This window comes from Bos mutus, chromosome 14 (genome assembly GCF_027580195.1).
Source record: "Bos mutus isolate GX-2022 chromosome 14, NWIPB_WYAK_1.1, whole genome shotgun sequence".
Classification (NCBI taxonomy): domain Eukaryota; kingdom Metazoa; phylum Chordata; class Mammalia; order Artiodactyla; family Bovidae; genus Bos; species Bos mutus.
This window is the reverse complement of record NC_091630.1, coordinates 78597613-78616894: the sequence shown is the minus strand read 5'-3', so window position 1 is coordinate 78616894 and position 19282 is coordinate 78597613. Positions and strand designations below refer to the sequence as shown.

At 50.3% G+C, this 19282-nt stretch overlaps 1 protein-coding gene across 1 annotated transcript in view; it reads right to left on the bottom strand.

Annotated features, from left to right (window-relative positions):
- Window positions 1–19282, bottom strand: part of ASAP1 (ArfGAP with SH3 domain, ankyrin repeat and PH domain 1) — a 339710-nt gene that overhangs the window by 11480 nt on the left and 308948 nt on the right. Inside the window, 3 exon segments of the mRNA XM_070382776.1 lie at window positions 1347–1405; window positions 3726–3795; window positions 11094–11264. Of these exon segments, the coding sequence (XP_070238877.1) occupies window positions 1347–1405; window positions 3726–3795; window positions 11094–11264 (300 nt within the window).

Sequence of the window (19282 nt, the reverse complement as noted above, 5' to 3'; positions counted from 1 at the left end):
CTGTGCAAGGAACAGGTTTGGCTGGCGGGGGTGTGTGTGTGTCTGTGTGTACCTAGACAATATTGCCTGTAACAGATAGGGACGCTGTGCAAGGAACAGGTTTGGCTGGAGGGTGTATGTGTGTGTGTGAGTGAAGGGTCTTCAAAATCTTAAGTTGAGAAGCCGTCAGACATCTGAGCAGAGACACGACAGTGGCAGGTGTGTGGGAGTTTAGATTATGGAGGGTCACTTGGACTGCGTACATGGCACAGAGGTGCCGAGCTGGGTACCCCAGGGAATGAGGGCAGATTCAGAAGAGAAGTGACTGCGAATGAGCCAATCTCTGGAGGCTGCGGACACGAGGGGCCTGCACACGAGGGGCCTGCACACGGGGGGAGGGACTGTCAGTGCCGTAAGAACAGGATGGTGTCCACAGGCCAAGTGCGGAGACAGTAACCAGCTGGGCCAAAGGCTACAGACAGGCCGAGCCTGATCACCGCTGACGGCCTCGTGGAGGGGTTTTAAGAGACACATGAATGGATCTCGGCGTGGAGAACTGGTAGCTGCGAACCTGACAGAGAGAGAGGCAGTCAGACGGCGTGTCCCTCTTGACAGAAAAGCACACTGCTGCCTGGGAAGGAGTTTTGCCAAAGCCTGAACTAGGAGCATCTGATTGGGTCTCCTGATCCAACTTCCAGTTGACAGGAAATATTCGAGGACAGAGGAACGTGTTAAATGACCACACGGGGCGCCGATCAGCAGAATCCAGCCTTTGCTAAGTACGGTCTCACCTCGTCCTCACGAAACCTGGTGGAGCAGGTGTCCTGGCCCCGCTGATGGGTGAGGAATCTCAGGCTCAGCGAAGCTTCTGAGTCCCCTGCCCGGGCCTCACAGCTAGTAAGCAGGAGAGCCAGTACCGGTTCTGAAGTCTGTCTCATATTGTTTGCAAGAGAAGAAATGGTATCTGGGGATACTAATGATGAATCTTCTGAAAAAGCATTGCTTTTTTTAAGCAAAAGTTTGGTGTTTGTTAATTACAAAACTTGAGCTTATAAATATTTTTATTCACTGAACAAATATTAAGTATACATCTCTCACATGTCAGCTGCTGCTCAAGGCCATCTGAGATAAAGCAGGGGCCAAAAGAGACAGACAGCCCCGATCCCTTGGAGGGTACAGTGACAGTATAATTACATGTAAATATGAAAGAGAGGATGAGATGGTTAGATAGCATCACCGACTAAATGGACATGAGTTTGAGCAAACTCTGGTAGATATCCAGTGAAGGACAGGGAAGCCTGGTGAGCTGCTGTCTCTGGCGTCGGAAAGAGTCAGAGAACAAACAGGATGAAAAAGAGAAATCTTACCTTTCTGAGGTAGTTTAGGAAGAACTCTTGGGCCAAGTGCAGTCTTTGCAGAACCGGTGCTAATGAATAAATAAGAATCGTTTATGATCTCAGAGCGCTATAAAATCAATAGTGAAATAGTATACAAGGAAATCATAGAAATTCACAGATTTATCTATCTAAAATTGCTTTCAACATTTCCCTAACAAAAGATTATAGTCCACTTTCCCAGATTTGAAGCTTGCCTGCATTTCCCTGAGGATTATCTTTTTATTCCCAAGTCTGCAGAATGGAGTCAAGAGGGAAAGTAACAAAACCACCACCAACCCTCTGAGTGAAAAAGCCTGATCCCTCTCCTTCTTGACACCTTTCCCTGAAGGAACAGCGCTGATGAAAGCGCTGGGCACCCTGCAGGTCCTGGGCCAAGCGCGCTGCTCCGAGGCAGCTCTTCTCATGCGACCCCATGTGTTATGCGTGTCTCCTCCACCTGCAGCACAGGAAACCAGAGCCTGTGCACCTCCAGTGACCTGTGGACGCTCCCAAGGCTGGTCAGTGGCAGAGCTGGACATGCAGGCCCAGCTCCATTGGACTCCAGAGCCCTTACTTTTTCCTTGCACCAGAGCAAACAGCTTGGGTCTCAGGCCTCCAGGCTTTCCCTGAGTTGTTCCTCTTCTTGAACCATTTGTAAATGAGCAGAGGAGAAGAGCCCCGGAAAGCAGGCCCCAGGCACAGAAGCTGCCCCATGTCATCTGGTATCAGGGACTCCCCAACGCCCCTGCCACCACCGAGATGCCAGCACTGCAGGAGACAACTCTCAGTGGGAACCTGCTCTTTCTCTTTAACAAGAGGCTGTGACTGTGCTCAGGGAACCCCAGGGCCCTGAGGACCCAAACAGCACAGCATCCCAATGCCAAACTCATATCTGCCAAGAGCCCCTTTTATTACCTCGTTTATCCTCTGCTGTCCTCTGATGGCCTAAGAACTGACTCCACCCCTCGTCTATCCTAATTGCATTTAAAAGGACAGGAAAAGCCAAACCAGCCAAGAAGAAAACAAAGAGCTCAATAAAGAAGATGAAATGCACGTGTCTTTCATCCTGGCCCACAAATCACTCCTGGTCTGAGTGGCTCTTTCCTTGGCTCCCTCGAAATTCTAGGGCCTCTGGGCTCCTCGAGGCTAAGGCTGGTGAGATCAAGCCACCAATGAACTAGAAGGGTTTTGCCTTGAACACGTCTGGTGCGTGTTTTGGCCTCAGCATCTTCGCAGGGATGCATGTCTGCCCATCACAGACGTGAGCTCGATGCTTTCCCAGCCTGGGTACTGAGGCCAGATGCTTGGAAGCATCTCACACGGGAGACCTGGGCTGGATGCTGTGTGTGGATCTGGGCTTCTTCGCGTGCTGCGGGGGGTGGCGTGTGCACATGTATGTAAGCGTGCGTGTACATGTGGGGGCTTGATTCCCTGTAAAAACCATTAGTGGGCACTTCCTCCACGTCAGACTCCCTCCCCTGGAAGACCCGCCCTGGACCCGGGGTTGAGAGACCCCCAGGCAGTGTGTGTGGGGGGCGCTGAGCGCGAGGGGCAGGCAGTGTTCACTGTGGCGCCTGAGAACCCCCCGGATTGAGTCCCGGGGCCCCGCGTCCTCATCTGCAAACCTGAGGGCAGCAGCAACTGGGCTGCCTCACGGGCTCGTAGAGACAAAAACAGGGCGGCGGCCTCGACAAACTCTGGAAGGCAACCCCCAAGCACCAGCTGACTCCTCCTGCCTGAGCTTTTGGGTTGGGAAGCGGCTCCCTGTGTCCTCATCTGGGATCCAGTCTCCGGGGAAAACCCTCTGTGCTGGGACCGGGTATACACTGTCCAAAGAAACTCATCCGAAGCATCTCATTTCGGTGAGAGGAGAGGAGAAAGGGACGCCCCTCTGTTAGCCTAGCTTAAAGAAATCTTACAAACAGGAGACTTGGAAAGAGTCCTATTTTTATGTTTGAAAATCTCTAGGCTATTGGATCTCCTCGAGGATTATCTTTTTACTCTCAGGTCTGCAGGATGGAGCTAAAAGAGAAAGTAACAAAACAAAATGACTTCATTAAAAAATTGAAAATAAGAACTCATTCCAGCACAGACTCTGCAATCCTCAGAAAAGTGAGGTCCATTCCCGCCTGGAATCTGGAGATGGAGGTGCTGATCCCCTGAAACACCATCCGCAGACCCTGTCCGGGCCCTAGAACTGTGTGCCGAGGGGGGCCATGCAAAGAGATGGAGGCTTTCCGGTTCCCATCACGGTCAGCATCAGCTGGTGAGCAGATGGCCTTAAGTAGACGGCCCCCAAAGCCCACTTGTATAACTGTCCACGGCGACCCTAAGCGGCCCCTCAGGGGAGTCCACGCAGAGATGGCTCACCTCGACTGCTGGGACAGGCCCTCGAACTTGTTCGTGGTCTTACTGGACGATGACGGACCCACGTCGTTACCTAGGGGAAGACAGGATTAAATGGACCAACAGCTGCAGGTCACAGGGCTGCAAGAGGTCCCACACACAAACGCACTCAAGTTTCATTACTCCTTGGAGATGCCCTGAGAGCCACGTTAATAATAGCAACTGCTGTGTACTCAGCACTGACTACCAGTGAGGTACTGTGCTAAGTACCTCACAGTCATTACATCTATGAGATACATATTATTGTGTGGGTGTGCTCAGTCATGTTCAACTCTCTGCAACCCCATGGACTGTAGCCCACCAGGCTCCTCTGTCCATGGGATTTTTCTGGCAAGAATACTGGAGTGGGTTGCCATTCCTCCTCCAGGGGATGTTCCCAGGGACTGAACTCGTGTCTCCTGCACTGCAGGTGGATTCTTTACCCCCTGAGTCAGTGGGGAAGCCCAGACATAGCATTTGCCTTCCGGTTTACATAAGAAACAAAGAAGTAAAGCAGAGGCCAGGGTCAAGCAGCTGGTAAGGGTCAGAGCTGGGATGCGAAGCCAGGCAGCCCTCCTCCAGGGTCTGCAATGAACCCCTACCCTTGCCCCTCCCAGCCCAGCCCCATAACCTACAGAAGGAGAGGCTGGTTAAGTGCTCACATGGAACCTCCTGGATGGGGCTGTAACACCAGGACATCGACGCATGAAGAATAGGGCCAGGCTTCCAAATACAGATCTGGTTTAATGAGACACTCCTTCTAACCATCAGTCTATTTCCACGAGTCTGCAGCTTAACCCTGAAGGTCTTCCTAAGCAGCCTCTCACGGCATCCTCAGAGCTGAGACTTCCTTTAAGGCAAGCGTTTCTTTTCAGTGTGGTGCTCACATCTCACACTTTCAGACTTAAATGGGTCGTAACAATCAAAATGTCAAAGAAAGTTCTAGACAAGGGGAATATGCTGCTGCATCTGCTCATTCCTGCTCCAGGTAGAAAACACCCCAAATCAGTGGTTCTCACCCTATTATGCATGAGCACGAGACCACCAGGGCTGCAGGAGCCCCCGCTCTGCTCGGGGCCACCCACTCCGCTGTCTCACAGACAAGCCAACACGTCAGGGGCTGGGGTGCGACACCGCAGCTCAAACGGCCGGCATCCTCACTTCACCCTCTCCTCTGGCCACCTTCCAAAGATGCTACGTGTTTTTACGCCTCTGTGACCTTGGCGCCTGTGTTCCCACTCTCTGCAACACCTGTCCCCTCCCACTTGTGGTAAATTCCTCTGCCACCTTAGAAAAGAGTCTCTCGAAAGTCGGACTCAGTCCCTTCATCTCCCGGGCGAGCCTACAACCGTTAATCACAGAGGACGGTCAGGGTGCAGATTCTAGAGCCAGACAAGCCTGGCTCTGGAGTCCAGGTGTAGCCCCTGCCCAGCGGGCATGAGTTCTGATGACACTGCTTTTCCTACCGAGTCTCAGTTCCTGCCTGTACGAAAGAGGCATAACAGTTACTACTCCACTAGACGGCGTGAGCATCACGGGGGAGAAACCACGGAGGGTGGTGCACATCACAGAGGCGATACACGAAGGGGGATCGCTGTTCCGAGCTCTCTGATGCGATGTAATGAAAATGGTGATGATTTACTTCCTCAACAGGTGAGCGCTTTGCTGACAGGGGCTCTGCCTTGTCTGGCTCCGTGGTCCTGCTCTCCAGCCCGGTGTCTGCCCAGAGCCGCCTCCGGGTGCTGCTGAAGGAAACTGCAGCCCACAGAGCCGCTGCCACCACTTCCCTGCCCCCAGTCTGGCTTCTCCCACTCCTTGGGGGTGAGGGTGGGCCTGGGCAAGGCATCTGAGGTTGGGCAGACAGGAATCCTGCCTTTCTCAGAGCCAGGCAAAGGCCACCTGCCATGCCTGGGAAGAGAAATGTGGCTTAGCAAAATTTCCAAAAATAGGAGAGCAAGGTTGGAGGGAGGGGGAGGAGCATGAGCGTGGAAGCAGCTCAATCCTTTTCCTCTCTCTGTGCCATCTGGGAAGGACTGTGCTGCACACACAGATGTGCAGGAAGGGACGGTGGCAGACAAGATGAGGGGCAGACAATTTAAGAAGCTGTGGCCAAGGATGTCCCTGCTGGTTCAGTGGTGAGAATCTGCCTGTTAATGCAGGGGACAATGGGTTCTATCCCTGGGCCGGGAAGATCCCACATGCCTCTGGGCAACTAAGCTTTCGAACCGCAACTACTGAAGCCCTTGCGCCCCACAGCCTGTGCTCTGTGACGAGAGAAGCCACTGCAACGAGGAGACTGCACACCACAACTAGAGAGCAGCCCCCACTCACTGCAACGAGATAAAGCTCACACAGCACAGCCAGAAGTAAACAAACAAGCAACAACAAATTCTGTGGCCGAGACTCGAGGTCCCTTGGTATGGCTCGGCAGCTGTGGGCCAAGAGTGTGGAATGAGAAGAGGCGCTGCCCAGCAGGGCCTGGCACACGGGCTCCAGGAGTCTTCTGGAAGAGTGGACACTTGTATGAGCCTCGGAGTCAGAAATTGGTTCCGATCCCAGCTCTGAAGTTACTGGACCTGTGATCTTAGGCAAGTCACTAGACCTCTGTGCTTCGATCTCATCAGTTAACCCAGGACAATGACAGGCCCTATTTTATAGGACAGTTATCATGCCTTAATTAGGATTGACTGGTTTGATCTCCTTGCTGTCCAAGGGACTCTCCAGTAAATCCTAAAGGAAATTAATCCTGAATATTCATTGGAAGGACTCTGGCCACCTGATGCAAAGAGCCGACTCACTGGAAAAGATTAAGATTGAAGGCAGGAGGAGAAGAGGGTAACAGAGGGGAAGCCCGGTATGCTGCTATTTATGGGGTCGCAAGGAGTCGGACACAACTGAGTGAATGAACAACAAACGATGACTTAATACAATAACGTATGAACAAATGTACAGGACCTGATACCTGGCAAATAATTATACATGGTAGTAGCCATTATTATTTCTAGAACTGCATGTAAAATGGGGTTGGGTGGCAGGGGCAGCTGACTTGAGACGATATTGGGAAATCTAAGAAAAAGAAAGAATCAGGACGTATCTGCCCAAAGGCTCTTTTACAAGTCAATGCTACTTCCAATAAGTAGATGTGGGCGCCTCAGATCAGGCATTTCAAATACTGACTCTATCACCTGGAAGTTCTGGCCTTGAGATAGGAGAAGTGAATCAATTTTTGGTATAGCTTTTCATTCATTATCTATCCATTATCTATTCTCCATTAAAAAAAAAAGGAAGCTTGGGGAGGATGGGGGCCTGGGAAGTAGGGGACAAAAAAGCAAGTGTATAGAACTTTTTAAGTCCTGGAAGGCAAAGACAAGGAATTAATTAAAGTAATTCCCAGAGGTCACTTAGGCAAGAACTGGAGGATCAGAACTCGGGCTTCTGGCAAGTTCACTCAGTTCATGTTACGGTTCCCCGGGTTGTGGCCCTGTAAACACTTCTGTGAATACTGGACAGCGGTCCCAGGGGAGGCTGATCGCAGGTAGCAATTACAAGGATCTCAAGTTCAAGAAGAGGTTTAATATTATGGCCACCATCAACTGGATAACTGGCTGCGCTATCTTCTGTGGTCTCGCCTGTAAGAACCTCAGTGTCAAATCCTTGGTCTATTTTCAGCCTCTGCATGTGACCCTGTGCTATATGCCTTTAGTGAAGACACCACACTCCTGGACTTCATTTTACTTTGCTACCTTTATTTTCCCTTTGTCCTCATTTCCTTACTAATTTTTGTGTTAAAATGCGTTGGTCTTTTAGAGAGTAGGTTATAAGCAACTTATTTTATCTCCGAAGGTGAGTTTAACGACAAGCCACCTTAGAAATCAACAGTCCCTGCAAAAACCTGATTCTGCCCACAGGCCTGGCTGTCTTCTGATCAAAATCCTGCCTTCACCATCTCCCCGGTGAAGGCTGAACTTATCACTGTGGCGGGACTGCAGTCACGTGACGTCTGGGCTACCTGGGTACTCTGGATGCTGTGGATCTAGTGGGGAGAGAGCCCAGGGCACCTCCCCAAAGATCAGGGCTCCATGCTGCAGGGACGGGGCGGAACAGCCTGGTGGAAGGTGCCCACCTGCTAGGGCACCTTCTCCCTAACTCCATTCACAGGTAAAGGAACAACTGCTGAGACAGGAGAATGGCCACAGGGATCATCGAACCGTTACGAGCAGAACTTAGCAGAGTACCGAGGGGGTGAGGGCCACGGGCTCTCCCAGCCACAGGGGATCCCCTCTTACCAGCTGAGAGGGCCTGGGCCGCGCACTGAACCTTTCTGAATCTGTGTCCTTACAGTCAAGCTCCCCATGTCCTACTCTGTGAAACTGTGGCAAAGAATCCAATAAGGGCTATTAACTAGCCCCGATTTACAGCTGGAGAAACTGAGGTAGGAAATGAACCAAATATAACTGCTGAAAGCCACAGGGCTACAGGTGGTAGAGACGGATCAGAACACAGGCAGTGTGACACAGGTCCCCACTGGAGCTCCAGAGACAGAAAAAGCTCGTGCCTTCATAAAGCGTTCATACCATGCTAAGAAAGGCAGAGCAGTAAACAGAACCACTCTGTAATAATCCCTACACCAGAAGGGGCAGAGGGTGGGCAGGTGGGGCCTGGCGAGGGCTCAGGGGCTGTGCTACCCACTCCTCATGCCCACCACCCCCTAGCCCTCGGACAGCCCAGAAGCCCTCACCCTCGGGGGCTGGGAGGAGAAGGGGACTTTAGGGGAACATAAGCGCGCTGGTTATTGATGCTTTCCAACTGTGAGATGGTTGGGGTATCACCGACTCAATGGACATGAGTTTGAGTGAACTCCGGGAGATAGCGAAGGACAGGGAAGCCTGGCGTGCTGCAGTCCATGGGGTCACTGAGTCAGACACGACTGAATTACAACAACAACAAAGAGCACTGAAAGATGGGTTCCTGGGGGGGAGACTGCGGGCACTGGGAATCTGACACCCCATGTGCTTTATTAACAAGAGTCTGGCCCCTGCCTTCAGCTTCTAGACCACGGCGTCAGCGGGAGACAGGCAGAGATAAAACCTGTGGGGACGACAACATAAAGCATGTGGTGGGCTAGAGTTAAAAGTCGCTTCAGCGTGCCTGGCGAGAGGCCTGTCACTGACCTGAGCCTACATGTGTCTGCAAGAAGGTCTCCCCTATGTGCACACCAACCACCTCAAAGAGCCAGCCCGACAGTCACGGAATGACCACCTGGGGTTGTCTGCGACGTGGACAGTCGTCACTTTTGCACGGACAGGTTCTGCCTTTGTGCCTGGAGGTGGGTGGTAGGCGAGTGGCTCTGGCTGGTGGTGGTGGGTGGGGAGGGCAGACGACTGCTCGTGGCCCAAAGTGTTCAAAGCTCAAAGGCTCCCGCTGACCGTCCAGGACACTGACTCTGTCTCATAAAGGGGGAACCTTGCTTCCTAGTGAAAAATGCCCCTCGTCCCCAACAAAACCACCAAAACCAAACAAGATGAACGGCAGCTGCGAGTCCTGCTGCTCAGTCAGGTGGAAGGAACCTAAGAAAGAGATGATTCTTCAGCTAGAAAACAGAAATGTGGTAAATTTGAACTGCAGACCAATGGAGCAAGGCCTGATAAACTTCACGGAGAAATAAAAGAAAACCTGAAGGAACAACAGGATGGAAGCTTAATGAGATTCGCAAAGAAGGTTAATCAGAGATTCGTGGTAGGAACACTTGCAGGAAACTTGTGACCATCAGTGGGACGCTGTCTGGGGCAAAGTCCTTTTGCACGAACCCTGGGGACTCCCGAAGGCCTTGGGTGGGGTCTCGGTCAGCCTCAGGGACCTGTGTGGAGCTGATGGGTGCCTGGGCTGTGCCCTCCAAGGCTCCCCCGGCTCGTCTCACTGAGAACTGATTACTCAACACTCGCTGCGAAGTCCCCGAGAAGCCTCCCCATGCAGCTGGACGCCCCGGTCCAGCATTTCCACAGCATTTGCTCACAGGGCAGCATGGTGGTGAAGAGCACACTGCACACGCTTTCCCACTCATCTCCAACCTGGAGCGCGTGTGTGCAGAGGCCCAAACCCAGGCATGAAGCGAGCAGAGTGGAAGGCTGAGCAGACAGCCCACCCGCGCTGCGGCACTCCAAGCCACGTGTGGCTCAAGCGTGTGCCAGTCTGCAGATGGCAGCATGGCTGTTCCCCAAAGCTCCCCAAGTTCGAACACCTAATGCCTTTAATGATGGCCTTTCCTGGGGGTTCAGTAGGTAACGAGACCACCTGTAATGCGGGAGACCTGGGTTTGATCCCTGGGTTGGAAAGATCCCCTGAGGAGGAAATGGCAACCCACTCCAGTATTCTTGCCTGGAAAATTCCATGGACAGAGGAGCCTGGTGGGCTACAGCCCATGGGGTCACAAAGAGTTGAACACAACTTGGAGACTAACTCCCAACTCACCAATGCCTTTAAAAGCATTCAGCTGAGTTCCCTATCGGTTGCAATGACAAACAAAAAACAAGCCACAAGGCGGCACGCTGGGAGGGGAAGGGGGGACCTGTAAACCAGCAGAGCCAGGGCCCCAGGGGACCCCTGGCTCTTGACCCAAGTTGGTGGCAGGCTGACATACTAAAAAGGCAGATGGAGCTGGAAACAGCGCTCCTCGTGGATGGAAATGTGCTATCCGCCACCAGCTGTCACAGAGATGGTAAACTGCTGACGGACTCTGGGTGGGTTTCTTTATTCTCCAGCGATTACTGAGCACCTACTGCATCCTGGCTCGATTCTAGGCTCCGTGAACACAGAAGAGAACAAGACAGACAAGGGCCCTGCTCTCATGGAGACCAAAACACCAAACACAAACAAAACATTCTTGTGTCAGCGGAGATCCGGGGCCTGGAGGGAAACAGGGGGATGGGGGCTCCCTTAGAACAGACAGACGAAAGGGAGCCAGGCTTTCAAGCCCACAACAGAGCTGCAGGGAGGAGGCGGCCCCAGGAGGCAAAGAGCCTGGAGGACCCAGAAGTGAAAGCAGATCAGTGAGGCTGAGAGCAGGGGAAAGGGGGCTGGGAGAGACACGAGCCTGACCACAGAGGCCCTGGTGGGTGTCTGGTGCTCAAGAAACGCTCAGCACCTTATCATTATTAAGCTTTCTAAGTGGTGATAGAAATATTTTCCCAAACGTTTCTTGGTCATCAGAGGCTGCGCAATAACGCGTGTCTAAGCCCTGGCCCAGCATGGGTGTGGTCTCCTCCGTCTGCTGAGCGTGCCAAGTGCCCACTGCCCCCCGAGCCCCATGTGCGGCCCGACCCGGGCAGCGTGGGCCCTGACTTGAGGATGACTTACCCCAAGGAACTGCGCCTTTGTTTGGGGGCCCGTGAGGTAGTGGGCTGGGAGGGTCAGACAGGGTTCTCTTGTGTCCGGGTGGTGGGGGAGGAGGCCGCTTCTTGGACAGGGTGGAGCTGCCACTAGAGGTCTGGGTGCTTAGAGGGAGTGTTGAAGGTGGGCCAGGTGGACCTGGAAAGGAATCGAATGGGGCAGGAAGGTTAATCCCGGTCTCGCAGACAGAACAGCCCATATGCGGTTACTCCCGAGCACAGAATGGGTTATGACACAGGGAGACGGAAGCAGGAGGCTGGGGACGGCCCAGTCCATCCACCCGGTAACCCACAAAAAGGGTTTTAAAAAATTGCTGGTAAAAAAAATTAAAAAGGAGAATGCGTGCTGTTAAGAAACAAAATGTCAGTCAACATGGAATGCTCCTGGGTTGACAACCTCATTTGGGTGCAATGGGAAAAACACACATTTCACACCAATAAGTGCCCTGGAACCACTGCGAAACCTGTGCTGGGGAAGACACCCAGCACTGCCAGGAGCCTCAACAGAGAGGAGAGCAAAGAGCAGACGCAACCTCCAAGCGGCCTCAGACCAGGGTTTTCTCGGCACTGCAACTCTTTCCTCTAGTCAGCAAACTTTGCCAGAAGTTTTTTTTCTCTTTTCTGATGACTTTTATAAATAAACGCTCTAATGTAAAGGGTTACTTAGAAAGAAGGGAAGTTCAAAAACATTTTTTCCCCCTCCAATTCTGACCTGTTCTAGAAATCACAAAGGTGAAAGTGTTATTCACTCAGTTGTGTCCTCTGCAACCCTGTGGACTGTAGCCCGCCAACTCCTCTGTCCATGGGATTCTCCAGGCAAGAATACTGGAGTGGGTTGCCATTTCTTTCTCCAGGGGATCTTCCTCACCCAGGGATTGAACTCAGGTCTCCTTCACTGCAGGCAGATTCTTTATCATCTGAGCCACCAGGGAAGACCCAGAAATCATAAACCATCTATTATACTGGAAGCCTGAATGCATTATATAAGCTTCATTAATTTCTAAAGGTTTAAAAAAATTTTTTTAAACACCCTAATTTTATTTTTTAAATTGGAGTATAATTGTTTCACAATGTTGTGTTAGTTTCTGCTGTACAACAATATGAATCACCTATATGTATACATATATCCCCTCCCTCTTGAGTCAATACGTTTTTTAAAAGATTCTATTTTCTCTAGAGGTAATGACAGGATAGCAATAATGATACTAATATTACACACACACACACACACAAACCATTACTACCATTTCTAATGTTTTTAGAAAAAAAAAGGGAGTTTTAAGTATATATGCTATTAAACTTATTTCAAGTGACACTGAAGTGGCTGGTGTGTGCCTGGGGACCTGGGTGACGCTGGGCACCTTGACAAACCTCTCTTCATGATTATTAACAGATATATGATTTAACTAGACAACAGTTTCCACAAACATTGAAAGAAGAAGAAAAGGAAGAAATGAAAAAAGCTAGGGACACTGCCACCCCAAATGTTTAAGGCAGGAGGGTGGGTACCTGGTGCCCCAGAAAGGCTCCAAAAGAGCCTTCTACATTCTGTGTATTAAAAGAGAAGCTTAATTACTGCTGGCCTCCTTCCTTGGAAAACAAGCTCTGCTGTATCCCATGATCAATTATGGTCAGTACCAACACAGACTTAAACCCCTGTTTCTAAGAGATAGTCTTGTCTTGAAGTAAATACTGCTCAGCTCAGGAAGACAGTCATTTGCTTTAGGATGAGATGGCCCTGGCTGTAGCATTCATTCTCAGTCCTACTGACAGATATGTGATGGAAGCCTGTTACCCCAGAGCAATGCCTAATTATGACACCAGTCACTGCCCTTTCAGAAACGATTTTATTTTTGCAACAATAAAGGCATTGTTACTTTAGCCTTGTGTTTGCATAGGGCTTCTTAGTTTTTGAAATATGTTCCTACATGGTGTTCCCCTCAATTTTCATAACAACTCTGTGAGGCATGTGGGTCAGGTATTGTTCTTGTTGCTAAGTTGTATCTGACTCTTTTGCGACCCCATGGACTGTAGCCCACCAGGCTCCTCTGTCCTTGGGACTCTCCAGGCAAGAATACTGGTGTCGCCATTTCCTTCTCCAGGGGATCTTCCCAATCCCGGGATTGAACTCGCGTTTCCTGCACTGACAAGTGGATTCTTTACCACTGAGCCACCTGGGAAGCCTGGGGTCAGGTATTCCTGGCCCCATTTTGCAGCCAGGAAAGTGGAGCTGGGAATGGTGTGATAAAGGTTAGGTAGCCGAGAGGAGCTGGGCTGGACCATGATGCAGGTCTCTGGGGCTGGCGAGGGCTCGCCCTGTCCTAAAAGCCAGGCCAGCATTTTCTGGGCTTGGCACACGTTGATGCAAACGGCAACAACAAAGCTCGGTACTAGGAAGTGTAACTTTCCTCTTGGAAATAGGAAAATAGATAATAGACAATGGTGAGATTCTCCGGCAGGTTCGTCTTTAGCGCCACCTTGGGACTGCTTGATGTACCGCATCTGAAAGGCCATTCAATGGGTTCCAAATCCTGCCTGGAAACACAGACGGCCAATGGGGCGATGTCTCTGGGCAGAGCGGTCTGTAAACGTGATTTTAGCAGACAGCAAACCAGAGCAGTCCTGCAACCAACCACAAACCAAGCAAAGTCAAGGTTTCTGAATCATCATGTTAAAAATGTAGGGGTTCGTGTTCCCTTCATCACATCAACACAGCCTTGCCTCACTTTCTTCGCGTCAGCTGCCGCAGTCTCTAATTATTCCTTTTCTGCTTACTTGTCACGGCCTCCCTCCCCACCATGCTGCAGGTTCTATCGAGGTCAGGCTTTTCTTTGGCCTGGTAAGCTGAATTTAATAATGCAGTGTCGAATAAATGGATGAATAAACTGCTACTTCTCTTGTTTTAAGGCTAGTGATCCTTAAGGAAGATAGAATGTCTCCCTTAGGGAGACACAGCAGAAACCAGGGGGAGAGGGGACCTAGTGAGAGAAGTTCAAAGAGAAACATTCAGTACTGTAATCTACCTTCACAAAAAATTTTACACACACCCAGACCCACCTACCGTTCTGGAACAGAAGCCACAGAAAGGAAGGTGCCACTGAATCTTCTGACTGGTAGGTCATGAGTTAAAGAAAGGCGAAAAACATTGTATCAGACCCCACGGAAGCACACAAAATTTTTTTAAGTTTTAAAGAGCTCAAAAGATGTCAGAAATGAGTAACTTGTCTTTAGGCACTGAAAATGATGTTTCAAGTGAAATAAACCTGAGGACTGGCTCAGTCAGGAAAGAAGCAATTCTTGCTGGGTAAAGAAAGCTAAAACAGGGACTTCCCCTGGTGGTCCAGTGGCTAAGACTCCACACTCCCAGTGCAGGAGGCCTGGGTTCGATCCCTGGTCAGGGAACTAGATCCCACACGCCACAATTAAGACCCAGTGCAGCCAAATAAATAAATAAAATATATATTAAAAAAGAAAGAAAGCTAAAACAAAAGAGAATAGGAAAGAGTAGACACAGCATCAAACATACTCAAAAGGGAGGCACGATTAACAGGTGGGGAGGGGAGGGACTTGGGCAGCCAAGTTCCTCCCCTGAACTCTGCCGGGGCCTGTGGGAATAGGCAGAAAACACCCTAAACCACAGTGCCCGCTAATATCGGCTATTATGTCAAATTATCCACCAACACTTTTCTTAAAAATATGGGTCTAGGCTTACAAGGTTGCTATAAATAACACTGAGGTTACATTATTAGAAAGTCTTTCTACGAGGAGGCAGGGTGTACCGCAGCTCTTACTGGGGGTTCACGTGGCTGGGCTGTGGTCCTGCATTGCTAACAGCCTCTTGGGTCACTCATCTGTTGGACACTCTTCCCATGCCTTCAACTCGAGCAGCCTCACTGGACACCCCTTGAACTGTGCTGCTGAGAGCATCTCCTGGTCATCAGCTTGGGGAGGCCCCTCACAGAGTGCGACACGTGGCCAAAGCTTGGGAAGCTCACGAGCCTGACGATGCTGTACACATCCTGAGATGCTGTACATCTCAGAAGCTATGATCCCTCCACCTCAGCATCTATGAAGGGTCATCTCCAGTGTAATCTTATCCAGAAGCCTGCTCTAACCCTCCTTTGCCCTGGAGCAACTGTGGCTATGAATATTTCTGCACACACAGGCTGACTGGCACTGCACACTCTCTACCCAGCATTAGACCCGCACTGTCTCCGCATTCCTAGGCTGGAAACGTCTTCAGGGCAAGGGCCACTCTGTCCTTCTCTCTCTCAGCACCCGGCACGTTCTGGGCACAGCCTATGGACATAATTCACGGTATAAGTCGGGAGGATCCTTCTTCAGTGTCCTTGCATCTTTGAAAGGAAAGTGAAAGTCACTCAGTCGTGTCCGACTCTTTGTGAACCCATGGACTATACAGTCCATGGAATTCTCTAGGCCAGAATACTGGAGTGGGTAGCCCTTCCTTTCTCTGAGGGATCTTCCCTACCCAGGGATCGAACCCAGGTCTCCTGCATTGCAGGTGGATTCTTTACCAGCTGAGCCACAAGGGAAGCCCAAGGATACTGGAATGAGTAGCCTATCCCTTCTCCAGGGGATCTTCCCGATCCAGGAATCAAGCTGGGGTTGCTCCTCCATGACAGGCGGATTCTTTACCAACTGAGCTATCAGGGAAGCCCTTGTACCTTTGGTTCTTAATAAAACAGAGGACCCAGAGGCCTCCCATGCTGGGAAACCAAAGGTACACCTCTGATTTCAATTTAAAGAAAAACCCAGAAGATTACTTTAAAAATTAACCTGACAGTTTGGGGCAGAAAACTGTCTGTAGAAGTATAATATATATATTCTAACATGCCATATTAAGTGTTAATGACAGGAGCTAATGACAGAGTTATACAGACAACTCTGGACAACATGAACGAAAAATTTAGCATTTTCTTCTTTTTAAATTTAGCATTGTCTAATGGTTTTCACTGGACATGGAACCACAGACTGGTTCCAAATAGGAAAAGGAGTACGTCAAGGCTGTATATTGTCACCCTGCTTATTTAACTTATTATGCAGAGTACATCATGAGAAACGCTGGGCTGGAAGCAGCACAAGCTGGAATCAGGATTGCCGGGAGAAATATCAATAACCTCAGATATGTAGATGACACCACCCTTATGGGACAAAGTGAAGAAGAACTAAAAAGCCTCTTGATGAAAGTGAAAGAGGAGAGTGAAAAAGTTGGCTTAAAGCTCAACATTCAGAAAACGAAGATCATGGCATCTGGTCCCATCACTTCATGGCAAATAGATGGGGAAACAGTGGAAACAGTGACAGACTTTATATTTTGGGGCTCCAAAATCACGGCAGATGGTGATTGCAGCCATGAAATTAAAAGATGCTTACTCCTTGGAAGGAAAGCTATGACCAACCTAGACAGCATATTAAAAAGCAGAGACATTACTTTGCCAACAAAGGTCCATCTAGTCAAGGCTATGGTTTTTCCAGTAGTCACGTATGGATGTGAGAACTGAACTATAAAGAAAGCTGAGTGTGGAAGAATTGATGCATTTGAACTGTGATGTTAGAGAAGACTCTTGAGAGTCCCCTGGACTGCAAGGAGATCCAACCAGTCCATCCTAAAGGAGATCAGTCCTGAGCGTTCATTGGAAGGACTGATGTTTAAGCTGAAACTCCAATACTTTGGCCACCTGATGCGAAGAGCTGACTCATTTGAAAAGACCCTGATGCTGGGAAAGATTGAGGGCAGGAAGAGAAGGGGACGACAGAGGATGAGATGGTTGGATGGCATCACCGACTCAATAGACATGAGTTTGGGTAAACTCAGGGAGTTGGTGATGGACGGGGAGGCCTGGTGTGCTGCGGTTCATGGGGATGCAAAGAGTTGGACATGACTGAGCGAATGAACTGAACAGTTTTCACAGTACAGAGCCTGAGAGAGAGGAGAGATTACATCACTCAAAACATAGGTAAAGATGTAGTAACTTTACTTAGAGAAGAACTGTGTGTGTACAAGGAAGAAGCTACAGACACCTCCTCGCTCAGAAGGGGAAACAGAGGCAGAGTGTGGTGGAGGGAGCGTGTGGAGAAACCATGGTGGGTCAGCCATGGAGCCGGTGGGGTCCCAACACGGCGGAGTGACGCTGTTAAGGACCCAGCATCATAGAACACATGAGAGCTGTTCACGTGTCCTTCAACCTCCTTCCGGGAATATTAAGAGAAAAGAGCCAAACTCAAGGGGCTCAGGGTTGGCTCCTGAACGCTTACTCATACATACTTCTGGGCAAGACACACAGCAAGGACTTCTTTCCATGCCCTGGCAGTCAGGAGGCTGGCTGGACAGCCTGCGCCAGTGACCACGGCCAAGGGCGGAAGTGACAGAAGTGTTCTTGGCCAGTGCAAGGTGACACATGTGATGCTTTAAAGAAGAGTGAGAGAGACTGAAAAAAAAAAAAACAGGCCCCCAAATCTCCCATCTCACAATGCCCACCCGCAACCAAAACCTAGAAAATTCAACTGGAATGAAGGACATTATTATCCAGTATTAAAATCAAGCCATTCAAGTTGCTATCTTCCAATGAGATTAAAAAAAAAAAAAAATCCCAGGAAACTTAAGAGTCATCAGCATATGAATCATGTCCCTCTGGGGCGGGGCGGGGGTGGGATGGGGGACATCTCCTAGGCTCCCTGACTCACACTCTGAGGGTGGTCGGCTACCTTCAGACCCCGGGGAGGACAGGTCTCCTCCCTGGCCACCCCTCTTTGTTGCCACAGACCTCAAAAGAGAGTCAGAGAAATGGTGTATAAAAGGCTTACACAACTGAGTGTGGGCATAAACATTCTGCAGGCCAACTATCTATCACATTCAGCAGGTCAACTGTCTATCACGGCCCCAGGACATCTGGGTTAGTTTTCTGAGTATCCCCTCCTTGCTCTGGCCACATACTTCTGGGATGTGCTCTCATTGATTCCGCTGTTGTTTATTCATGCAACAAGCGCTGACGGAGCACACCTGTGCGGGGGATGCAGGGATGGCTCACTCACGGCATCCCTGCAGGAGCGGAGGGGAGAGTGGAAGGGAGACTTCTTTCAGCCTTTCTTCAAACCTGCAGCGGCACCCACAGCTGCCCCAATGGCCAGCTCACCCTTCTCGTCCACTGGAGCCCTTCCCAGGACCCAGGACACTTGCAGAACCGAACACCTGCAGCAGGACCAAATAGGCTGCCATGCTACGTACTCAATGCCCACGCCGTGCCAGTCACTTTGCAAATATGACTTCACGCTCTAAGCAAGGACCCCGCCAGAAGCCCAATCCTGATTTTTCAGATGAAGAGCCTGAATCTCGGCAAGGTGAGCTGAATGTCAGAAGGAACCGGGTGGGACAGGGTTAGCACTTGAGAACGCCATGCAAACACAATCGCTTTCCTTCCTACATGTAAGGGCATGTAAACCAAGCTGACCACAGGAAGCATCTCCTGTTTCAAATCCCTTCTGCAAGTCATGGGTGGGCGGGCTTCTTGTGTCTCACCAGCTCGGAATCTGATGTCCTGCTGTGAACAGCCTGGAAAAACACTTCTGATTTTAGCAGGGAGGGATGTCTACGTTCGAATATTGGATTTTCGGGGGGCAGGGGGGTGAGCAGTCTATCCTCAGCTGAGCCTGGCTGCCGTGCCCATCTCTCAGCACTTGTTTCAGCAGCTGGATCACTAAGTAAGTCTGGTCTTTGTCTTCTGGGCCTTTGGTGAAGAGCTAATGAGAAATTTATTCAAGGTGGCAACAGATACATACTCTGGTATTCAGTCAGTGTATTTTATGGGTTTCTGCATCCCCTTGAGATAAAATTACAGAAAGGGGTACAGGGAGGTGAAGGGGGCCTCCTGGCTCCTAGGACTCTGGTGTCATTTCCTCCTGTAGATCTCTCCAAGATTCTCAATGACCTGGAGGATCTGAGAGGTTATGATCACTTTTTCTTTCGTAAGCACAATTAGGTCCTCTTTAGCATGAAGAGAGGAATGCTGCTCTGAGCAGACTGCTACCCCGATGGCAAACACCGTCACCCAGAAGTGAGCGGCAACACAGCCTTCTTATAGAACACCTGTGCCCTGACCAGCTAGTGATGTAAAAGGTGCGTTCCAGCATAATGCGTGG